General features: G+C 49.9%; 1 protein-coding gene across 4 annotated transcripts in view; it reads right to left on the minus strand.

The window, feature by feature from the left end:
• The window catches only part of St3gal3 (ST3 beta-galactoside alpha-2,3-sialyltransferase 3), a 220,358-nt gene that overhangs the window by 5,484 nt on the left and 203,385 nt on the right, over positions 1 to 11,489 (minus strand). For all 4 annotated transcript variants that reach the window (XM_026777483.1, XM_005370054.3, XM_005370055.3 and 1 more), the window contains 2 exons: positions 3,131 to 3,277; positions 2,868 to 3,014 (listed from right to left, as the gene is read on the minus strand). In XM_026777483.1, coding sequence (XP_026633284.1) covers positions 2,868 to 3,014; positions 3,131 to 3,277 — 294 coding nt within the window. The remainder of the gene's footprint in view (positions 1 to 2,867; positions 3,015 to 3,130; positions 3,278 to 11,489) is intronic.

Genomic DNA, 11,489 nt, shown 5'->3' on the forward strand with positions numbered 1-11,489 from the left:
TAGCAAAGCAAAAGCAAAACAACAAAAAACAGGCTCAGAAGAATGGCAGAATGAGGATTCAAGCAAAATAGACATTCATAAAACTTTGTTCACCCCACACCTTCCCCTCCCTCTAGAAGAAGTTTCGAGAGCACCCACTAGGAGTCACTGAGAGTTAACACATCAGTAGAGAATTGGATAGTCCACAATACTAAGAAATTATTAACTTTTTGAGGTGTGATATCAAAATAGTTCTTATCTTTCAGAGTTACTGACTTTATGACCATGATGCTGTATCTAAACGCTGTTTCCCAAGAGTCACCAGGGGTGGGGAGCAAGAGAGGAAGTACAGTGGAATCGGGGAGTTCCGTACTCTTCACCGGCTTATGCTTATGAAAACGCTGGACCACTGGCTCTCCTAATGAAAAAGTAGGCATGGGGCTGGAGCGATGGCTCGGTGGTTAAGAACACATACTGCTCCTGCAGAGGACATGAGTTCAATTCCCAGCAATGGTTGTCAGTGGTTCCCAACCATCTGTAACTTCAGCTCTAGGAGATCAGACGCCCTCTTCTGGCCTTGCTGGAAACTTGCACTCATGTGCGTATACACACACACACACACACACACACACACACACACACTCATACACACACACACACACACACATACACACACACACACACACGTAATTGCAACTAAATCTTGGGGGGGAAAAGGGAAAAGAAAGAGAAGGCACAAAAGTTTGCTCTGGATGTAGCTCTTAGACCAAGCAGTACCCACTTAGGTGCTCCACCTCTCCTAACCCCCCCTTCCATGCAGGTAAGTTAGGAGCCTCCTGTGGGCTGAAGCAGGACACGATCAGACTTCTGTCCATTGACTGCAGTCCACATTTTCAGCAGGGTCTCCTCTGATAGTTCTGTTTCTTTTAAATAAGATTTTTTTTTCTTCTCAGATCAAGCTTTACTGGAGTGCATTTGGTTGAGGGAGAGCATAAAGCAAAGGGGGGCAGAAAACGAGAGAGCAGGAGAGAGAGAGAGAGACGCTAGAGAGAGCCGCGAGAGAGGCGCACGAGAGAGCTTAAATAAGATTTTTAAAAAAGATTTATGCTTTTTAGGCTGGGCATGGTGGCACACACCTTTAATCCCAGCACTTGGGAGGCAGAGGCAGACCAATCTCTGAGTTCAAGGTCAGAGTTCTGGTCTAGAGAATGAGTTCCAGAACAGCAGGGGCTACATAGAGAAACCATATCTCAGAAAAAAAAAAGATTTTTAAAAATGTATGTGTGTGTGTGTGTGTGGTGTGTGTGTGCCCATACACATGCTACTTCTGTATGCATGTACATGCTATGTGTGTTCTGGGAATAAAGCTGTTGATCCGTTTCTCTCCAGCCATGCAGCTGCTTCTTTGTTTCTTCTATTGAGACAGGGTCTCACTGCAGCCCTGGCTGGCCTAGAACTCATGCTGCAGCCCTGGCTGGCCTAGAACTCATGCTGCAGCCCTGGCTGGCCTAGAACTCATGCTGCAGCCCTGGCTGGCCTAGAACTCATGCTGTAGCCCTGGCTGGCCTAGAACTCACAGAGACCCGCCTGCCTGTTTCCCTGTAGAGATTAACCTCGTCACCACGCCTAGCCTGATGCTGACTATCAAGAGTTAGACCAATGCAGGGGAATGAGAAAAAGAGAGAGAACGGTGAGTAAAGAAGAAACGCTGGAAATCACGGGACCCTAAGCAGGAAGAAGCGGTCAATATAAAAAAAGGTTCTGAACGCTCAGGAAAACTGACCCATTTGTCTCACAAGCCCTGATGGCCTGAGTTTGATTCCCCAAACCCACGATGGGAGGAGAGAAGGGACTCTAAAAAGTCGTCTTCTGACTTCCACACATGCATCATGGTACAACGCACCCCTGCAACAATAATAAATACAAGAAAAAAACGTGACATCTTTCTATTCGATTTAGCTTTCTGAGAGATCTTACTGGTAACTCTGAGGGAAGTGAAGTCAGGTGACGGAATATAAGGCTGAATGGGAGTGAAGAGCACAAAAGGGTGCTCCAGAAGGGGGTGCTCCAAGTCCCCTGTGTGCCTTCAGATTTCTCACTGGAGGAGGGAGGGTGACCAGGAGCTTTCAAAGTATAAGGCTCAGGAGCCCTGTGGTGAGGGCTGGGGAGGCACAGGTAAGAGCTGCGGAGCAGCAGAGGGGGCTGCAGGTGGACTTCCATGGGAGAGCAATTTTCCCAGCCACCCCATCCTCCTGATTGTCAGGCTTCAGACATGGCTCAGTGAGAGGCTACAGCAGAAGCTGATGTGTGACAAGGGTTCATTGCCCCCCACCCCGCAGTTCCTCGTTGAGGGGTGCAGAGGCCTGGAGATCTAGAGCTACCTGTACAGAGGCTGTCTGGGTGCACATGGGTGAGTTCTGTGGTTGATGCAGCAGAGAGTGCAGTGGAGGGGATATGGGAGTCTTCCTGGGAGCAAGAGGCATTGTTTACTTGAGGGTTGTGTGAAGGGCAAGGGATCTTCCCAGGGAAGGCGGGGTCTGTGGAAGAGCATGAGCCTGGCAGGCGGCAACAGGAGAGTATGATGGCCAGGTCTATCGAGGAGGGGTAAGGAACAGGGCCAGGGCGGAGGGCCCACGGAGACAGTGTCAAGGAAGAAAGCTGAAGAAAGGGCTCTGGGCTTAGGGAAGGCTAGGGAAGAAGATGCACATGTGGCCAGTGGCCTGCATACAAGCTAGACCACAGTGGCTGCTTAGCTGAGGGTGGTCCTTCCAGGAACACCGGGCAACAGCAGTTGCTGGTTCCCCTTTACCATCTATTTGTACAGATGCTGGAATCCATCCTTGGTGAGGGGCTTCCCCCCCAAAACTGCCCCCTTGCTCAGCTCTCACCTCTTTGATGGCTGCCATGCGCACAGTCTCATAGTAGTGCAGGGGTGCATTGGGTGTGTTCATGTCGTAGCCGAAGCCCGCGACTGCCACTTCATCACAGCCATGCAATGCCATGGTCACTGCCACACTGCCAAGGGTTGGGATGTTCTGGCAGAGGAGAGAGGAGAGGAAGCATGGAGAGGGTCCGTGGAGGGCAGATGGGGCTTCCCTCCTGAGGCTCCCCTGCCTAGTCTTCCTCCGCCCGCCCTCCCCAGGAGTCTCACCCCCCTGCCCATGAGGCCGTTGTTGAAGGGCAGTCCAATGAGAGTGAAGGCCGCCTCCTGGATGAAGTATGGGTTGAGGATGCGAATCTCAGGGGGCTCCTTGGGCACTCGAGTGGCCACGGACTTCCAGAAGCCATCGGATGCACTCTGTAGGCACAGACACAGTGTAAGAGGACATGAGCTGGGCACCTGGGGATGGGTCCAGATGAATGAGGAGGACCCACATGTATGCAGAGAAATGAGCAATGAGGAGAGGGGCCATGAGTGGAAGGGTGTAAAGCAGCTCACACAGGAAGGCTCTGGTATGTGAGGGCTTATGGGATGTGTGCCAGGCATAGGTGTGTGAGTAACGGAGGCCACGAGAGCTTGGAGGCGGAGGACAAAGTGTCGGATGCTGTTAGAGTCCTGCTCCGTCCCGAGTGCAGGGGCAGGGTGTCCTTGGGCCACAAGGAAGGCCCGCAGGCCTGGTTGTCCCACCTCCCCACTAGGGGCTGGAGCCCACCAGAAGCCTGCCCTCATTCGCCTATCTGCTCTGCTGGAGCTCGGCTCCTTTTCCTTCTTCTGTCTTTCCTGGTTCTCAGTCAACTGTGCTAAAGTGGACCTGGAAAATAAAGACATTTCATGAGCTGTCACAGGACTGACACTCAGAGCTCAGTCCTGTCCGACCAGAACTGGGTGCTCAGTGTTGTGTTTAGAATAGTTCATTCTCTCTCACGGAGCTTGGTCACAAATGTGGAGGCATCGCCTCTGAAAGATATCCCAATGTCTGACCCTGGGCCACAGGGCCTCTCCTCTTTAGCCTCTCCCTTCTTGCTATCCAGCCTCATAAAGACCTCAGATGCCCTAGACTCTCCTGGTCTAGACCCCAAGTCGGTCACCTCAGCTACTCTTTCACAAGCCCCCCTTCTCTACCCTTACAACAGGGCTCTGTAGTGGGCTGGAGGAAGCCGTCAGTCAAGCAGCCTCAGAATGGTTACCATGGTTACCATGGCCTCCAAAGTAGCAAGTTTGTTACTTGCTGAGGAGGCACAAAAAAAAAAAAATCAACTAAACTTAGAGTAGAAGAATCGAGCACACCAAGAGGAAACGATCACTGGGTACCAGAAAAGAGGCTCAGGGTCAGCAAGATGGTGCTGTGGGTAAAGGTGCTCGCTTCCCAACCTGGCTACTTGAGTTTGATTCCATAACTTACATGGTGGAAGGAGAGAACCAATTTGTCCTTTGACCTCCACACATGTGCCCACACATATACACGCGTGTTACACACACACACACACACACACACACATACTAAACAAGTGTGTTAAAAACAAAACAAAACAAACAGGAGAGAGCCCCATTTGCAAGTATCTTTACCTGTTGATTCATCTCACTGGCCCTAAAAATATTTTCGACTCTCCAGCACTGGGGATCAAATCCAGAGCCTCAAGCATGCTAGCAAATGCTCTACGACCAAGCCGCATCCCCGGCCCAACTTCACAAACATTCTTAGGCATGTACTTCAGAAAACACATAGAGAGTACACAAACAGTGTTTAAAATAAACAAATCTTAAAACAACACAAGCAAATTTAAGAGGGAGACGAAAATGTGGAGAAACATTTGTCACAAATAATAAAGAGGTTCTTGTTTTAAAATCTCATGAGAAGGACCAGGCATGGTGACAATATTATTGTAATTCAGCAGTTGTGAGGCTGAGGCAGAAGGATGGCCTAGGCTTCAAGGGTGGTTAGCCTACAGCAAGACCCTGTCGCAACAACACCCTTGCTCCAAGACAAACAAAACCCCAAAATTATGAAAAATAAATCAGCGAGATCTCAGAAATGGGCAAAGGACGTAAGAGAAGGTTAAGTGTCAACCCAGGGCCATTCTCATGCTAGGCAAGCACGCGGCCAATTACCACACCCCCAGGCTGCAAGCCTGTTTATTACACTCATACTTATGAATGTGAAAAGCCAGAAACATCCCAAAAGTTTACAAAAGTGGTTCAGCCAAGTGATATCGGATACAGGCCCAGAAAAGAAATGGCAGACATTGGGATTACATCTCCTGAGAATCTGGCCGCAGAAATAGCATTTATTTGACATCTATGTTGTCCACATCTTTTCCTCCCCCTTGCCCCTTTCCTCTACTGTCCATCCATCTTTCAAACCAGAAACTTGGGAGTACCCTTCAGATTCTCCTCCATCCCTCACCCATCCTTTTCTGGCCTCCTACTTCTTACATCTTATCCCAAAGACCCATGTCTCTCTCCCAAAGCCACTACTGCCACCTCGGGTCCCCAACTTGTTATTGCCCATAACAACTGGCCCACGCTATGCCTGCTAAACACTTGAGAGCCCCACAGAGTGAACAGAACATATGTGCCACATGAAAATGATTGCTGAATTCCAGTTGCTTATTTAATACACGTAGAATTGAGTACCCAGAACGGCTGTCCCTGCTTCCCAAGCTATGCTACCCTGCCAGAATGATATTCCCAAATACAAACCAGCTTATATCACATGTGGCTGCCTCAGTTTACACTCTAAGCCCTCGGAACCACTGCAAGCTAATTCCTCCATGCTCCCGCTGCTGCTTGTCTCAAATACCCACACTCACCCACACGATGCATCCTCCCTACACCTGACTCTTGCTCATCTTCTGATCTCCTGCACCCCAAGGAAGAAGTACCGACTAGCCTGTGAGTGATGATAAAACACTGATTTAAGAGCTTGGCTCCTGGGATTCAGCTTCAGAGCTACTCAATGGGGACTCTGAGCAAGGGACAGATTCCTAATGGACAAACCAGGGACACTCAACATTTACGATGTGGGCCACTGTGAGAATTATACAGGGCCGGACTCCTCTCTGATTCATATCTGTAGCCCAGGACCCAGCCCAGCTGGGCATGGTTACTAAAGGAGATACGACATCTTTCCAAAGCTCGTCCATTGGCCTCAGGAGCAGAGCAGCCCCAAGTAGCCGGTACCTCCTCAGTCCCGCCACTGTTCCAGCCAAATTTCCTTGTCGTCCACTTAAGGCAACTTTTCTTTCTCTGTTTTCTGTCCTTTCATAGGCCAGATCAACTTCTGGGTCTCAACTGATTAGATTAATCAAGTAGGCACCAGTTCTTGTGGCTTCTGCATCCTGCCCCAGGTCTGTGGCTGTGTATGTAAAGGAGATAAAGGTGGGCATAGCAGGATGACGTAGGACCAACATGGAAGACAACAGACTGAGCCCCTCCTGGATGGGCCGGGCTGTAACGAATGGATGCCCAGGAGTGGCAGATGTTCTGGTCACATGCTGCAGACAGACTTGTCTCTTCTCCCAACAACCCATCCCCAGGCTTCTGCCTGTGACCGTTCTCATATACCTCAAAAAAGAAAACACAGGTTCCCCACCCCCACGAGCTGCAGGGAAATGGGGAATGAGCACAGCAGTGCGGGGGGAGGTAAAGGCTCCATCACTTGTTTCTCCTTTCATTTACTTCACAGACACAAACGAAACATGTTCTAAGTCACACAACTTTTGAGGCTGTGCCTAGATTGAAACGTAGTGCCTTCGTCCCAAAACCAGGTGCCTTTCTGCCAGGCCATTATAGCTTACCACTGCTGTTCACATCTGGAGTTTGCAGCACAGGGGAGGGACACCTCCCTTGCCTTCTAAGAGCTCTGACATGAGTCAGGGGTCACTCAGTGCTCCATGACCCACTCTACACAGGGTGTGTGTGTGTGTGTGTGTGTGTGTGTGTGTGTGTGTATATATATTCATTCGCAGCCTTCCCATGTCTTAAAGGTCTCACCAGAGAGAATTAGCTTATTGCAAATCCTTCTAAGAAGCAGAAAAGAAGTGCCAGGTTGGAAGGGCAGGCCAGCCTCGCTTCTCTGGGCTAAGCTTCTGAAAGGAGAGGGACTAACCTGACGAGGACAAGTGCCCCATCTCCAGTACGAAGTGAGTAGCCTCTTACACACACAATACACATACACACATACACACACACACACACACACACACACACGTGCTGATGTGCACAAATGAGTAGTCTCTTACACAATACACATGTGATCTGCACAAATACTATAGTAGTCTCTTACACACACAATACACACACGTACATATGCTGATGTGCACAAATATGTGAGCAACTCTTCCTGACTTCCTACTTCTGCACAGCAGAGGGTAAGCTGAGGCAGGGTCTGTGTCCTTGGCACAGGTGACCAGTTTCTGTCCCAGCCCTGTATGTGTGCAAGCTCTGATGTCTGTGTTGCCTTGAGCAGACAGAAGCGGCAAAGGATAGTTTTGGGACGCTGGGGGAGAATCCCATGCTTAGGTCCCAAGTCCCAGGAAGCCCCACATTAGAGGACAAGGCAGTGGCACAGGCAATGCTTCAGCATTTCTTCTTCTGCTTCTTCTCAGTCATTGTCCTGTTGGAAAGCTTCCTTGAGAATTCAGGGAAAAGCGGAATATTAAGAACAAGGTGTAAAGCCAGGTAGTGGTGGTGCACACCTTTAATTCCAGCACCCAGAAAGCAGAGGCAGATGGAACCCTGTGAGTTCAAGGACAGCCTGGTCTATAGAGTCAGTTCCAGAACAACCAGGGTTACAAAGAGAAAAACAAAATGAACAAGTGTGATGTGAGCTTTTGTTTCCCCAGCTATAAATATATGGAGAGATGGCTCAGTGGTTAAGAATGCCAGCTGCTCTAGAGGACCCAGGTTCAGTTCCCAGCACACACATGGCATTTCACAACTGTTTGTAGCTCCAGTCTCTGAGATCTGATACCCTCTTCTGGCCCTTTTGGGTTCCAGGCATAGATGTGGTACACAGACATGCGTGCAGGCAAAACACTCATATACATATACACCTCAGCCAATCTCCTAACATCAAGCACACAATCAAGCAAACACTCTTCTCAGACCTGTACAAGGGACAGGCTTTCCAGGGTAGAAACTGAGGCTTATCTCCCAGTCCCACATCTCTGTGACCTGGGGCACATCACGTCATCTGTTTAAGCCTCAGGTTCCTCTTGCATAAAACAGGGATAACAAGACCGACTTCCCAGAAAGCTGAAGGGATTAAAGGAGATGCTGCTTTGGTAGCATCTGGCAGTGTCTGGTATACAGAAAGAACTCAATAATCTTTCCTATTATGACTGGGTGTTGTAGAAGCCAAGAGATTGAAACCGAGGGCGTGGCTGGAGGTGTCAGCCGCCACAGAAAGGCCAGCACGCATGCACACCCGCACAGGTCCACACCTGCATCCGCTCAGACACGGGACTGTGGAGCCAGCTTTGGCAGCGGGTGCCGGAGACCTGCCTGATGCTGGGGGCACTATCAAGCCCACCACGGGCACGAAGGCTCCTTCTGTCTCACTTCTCCCACCCACGGGACACAACCCAGAGGCCAGTCAGTGCCACCACACCTCTCCTTGAGGACAGCTGCATTCCCTGTCACTCCCTCCTCCAGGAATGTCCCTGCCTCAGTCAAGTCTGGGCTGGCTCCTGTGTGGGGAGCTGCCAGGCTCCTGTTGATGCAACCTGCTCTGCTCCTCTCAGAAGGGCCAGAAGACCTGGGAAGAAAATAAGGAAGTGTTCCCCCAGCCAGGGTCTGCTACTGAGATATTTTCAGTCCCCGGGGAGGATTTCTTTGGGGGAGTCTGAGGACGGTGACATTTGACTGTCGGCAGCCACTGTGACAGGGCAGGTGTGCCCACAGCTACTGCTTCACGCTAGGTCACCAGTTTTCCTGGGGTCTTTGTATCAGCTACCATCTCATCATGCCTCAGTTCCCTGCACAGGTCTGGTGTTGACCTTCTCAGGTTTAAAATCCTCAGTGGCTCCCACCACCCTCTGAGACAGCTGTATCAACAGTTCAAACTGTGGCTCTAAGGTTCAACCCAAATGCTCAGCTGCTTGCTCTGTGCCCTGAGGCAGCTCGCTACCCTTTCCAAGTCTCATTATCTCCAACTACAGGGTAAGTATACTCGTTCAGGCCTTATGGTGGTTTGTTGTTTTGGCAATTAGAAGCCACACATACAAAATGTTTGGCTTAAAGCCAGCTCCTGTTAGCATCTGCTATTGTAAGTCTTTAAGATACTAAGTCCAGAGACTAGAGAGATGGCTGGAGGTTAAGAGCACTTCCTCCTTTGCCAGAGGGGAACAGCTCGGTGGTAAGGCACTCGCCTCGTATGATCAAGGCCCTGGGCATGCTCTCCAGCACTGCGACAGTAAGCGAGAAAATAAGTTACGAGTCTATCAGGCTATTAAATAAAACAAAGTCTACGTTTCCTTTAAAAAATACCAAGAAGCCAGGCGGTGGTGGCGCACACCTTTAATCCCAGCACCCTGGAGGCAGAGGCAGGCGGATCTCTGTGAGTGTGAGGTCAACCTGTTCTGCAGATCGAGTTCCAGGACAGCCAGAGCCACACACAGAGAAACACTGTCTTGAAAAACAAGAACAAAGACAAACAAAAGAAGAAAGTGCCATGGAGGGCAGAGCTGGAAACTGGAAACCAGACCTTGAGATCTATGCTGACCAGGATACTCTAGGGAAAGCTGGCCAAAGTCCTCCTCCTGCCCAGCCCTCTCACGCATGGCAAGGCCCACTTGTTTGTGATCTCCTCACTCTGTATATCCAAACTCTGCTTGCAGACCCTGCAAACAGCCTTCCAGGGGTTGAAGGGTAGGCTCAGGGCAACATTCTACCCCCAAGGATGGAAGAGGCCTTGGCAGAAGATGTGGAGGTCTCCAGGACACGACAATGGGGTAGATGAGCCTGAGCTGGACACTTTGCTCTTGGTCTTCCATATTTTTTTTTTTTACTCCATCTCATTGGGTGTGGCCAGAATATGAAGGCATCTACTTCCTTATCTATTCCAAGGGCAGCAACTTTCTGACACCATACAGTTGAATGGAATGTTACTGTTGTTGTTTTGAGACAGGGTTTCTCTTTATAGCCCTGGCTGTCCTGGAACTAACTCTATAGACCAGGCTGGCTTTGACTCACAGAGATCCTCCTGCCTCTACCTCCCACGTGCTGGGACTAAGGGCGCACACCACCACTGCCTGGCTGAATGGGATGGTTTTTAATTTGCTAAGTAACACACACCTTGCCAATGTCACAGAGTGCCCACAACTTCGCCCATTTGGCCAGCCCCTACATGAGACTGGAGACTGGAAAACAGATGGTTAGAACCTGGAACTTATATTAAGTACCCAAGGGGCAGAGAGATGAGGCAGTTGGACCCTTCTGACCAGGGTTGCATCTGTTGCCAGGCCTGGTTGCTTTCTCTGACTTAGCTTCTCTTGGTGCTGAGGCTGGGCACTCTCTCCAGTGGGCTCAATCAAACGTCTCAGGAGGCAATGGGTTTTGCAGATGGGCACCACGTGTCAAGGACTGCCACGTTCACTGCCCCACTGAGTCTCCACAGCTGTGAGAGGTGGCTGCGGCAGAGGAATAGGGCAGCTTAGCTCCGAACACTGAACCTAGTTCTCTGTCCACCAGCCTTCCTCACAGGCAAGGAACAGGACAGCGCCCGTGATGGCGGGTCCAGAAGTCCGCACCCACTGTAGGCTGGCTATGCTGCTGTTGTGTGCTCTGTTCGGCAGTGACAACCATAATTTGTGTAACTAATCCCTTGGGTCATATTCGGGTTTGGCTACTATAAATACCACTATGATAAAAATCTTGTATGCAGGTTTTTCTTTCCTCTTGGCACTATGTACCACTTCTTTTCCCAAACCCATGCCCTCACTGGCATGACCTGAGAGCACCTGTCTGCCCACTCCTGCCAGTGTACTGTGTTGTAATTTCAATATATTTTCTGAAAATGTGATAGGTGACAAACGGCACTCTGCTGCCTGCACACGCACGTCTCCAACCAACAGCGAGGGAGGCCACATGCATCTCCGCTGTAGCCTTCCTCCTCTCTTACCCTCCTCTGCCATCCATGGGCCCTTCCCTCTCTTAGCTGCTGGGCTCTGATGGCTTCCTTGAAAGCCCTCAGAATAATAAACCTTTGCTTATCATATTTTCTAAACACTTTCACAATGTTTGATACAATATTTTTGTTTGGTTTAAATTGATATTGCCAAGTTTCTTCTAGCACCTCTGAGCCTTAAAAGTTTGTCCCTTCCTGCCAAGCATGGGGGCTCAAACCTGTAATCCAAGCACTTGATGGGTAGATGCAGGGAATTTTTTTTTAAACAGTTTGGTGTTCTATTTTTTTTTTCAAAATTTCCAGCTAAATATGGCATTTCACACCTGCAGTCTCAGATTCTGGGAGCTCAGCTGGGCAGACTGTTGCCAGTTCAAATCCAGCCCGGGCCACAGAGTTTGGGGTGAACCTGGGTAGCACAGTGAGACCTGGTATATATCCTTT

The sequence above is a fragment of the Microtus ochrogaster genome, unplaced genomic scaffold (assembly GCF_000317375.1).
Source record: "Microtus ochrogaster isolate Prairie Vole_2 unplaced genomic scaffold, MicOch1.0 UNK69, whole genome shotgun sequence".
NCBI classification, from domain to species: Eukaryota; Metazoa; Chordata; class Mammalia; order Rodentia; family Cricetidae; genus Microtus; species Microtus ochrogaster.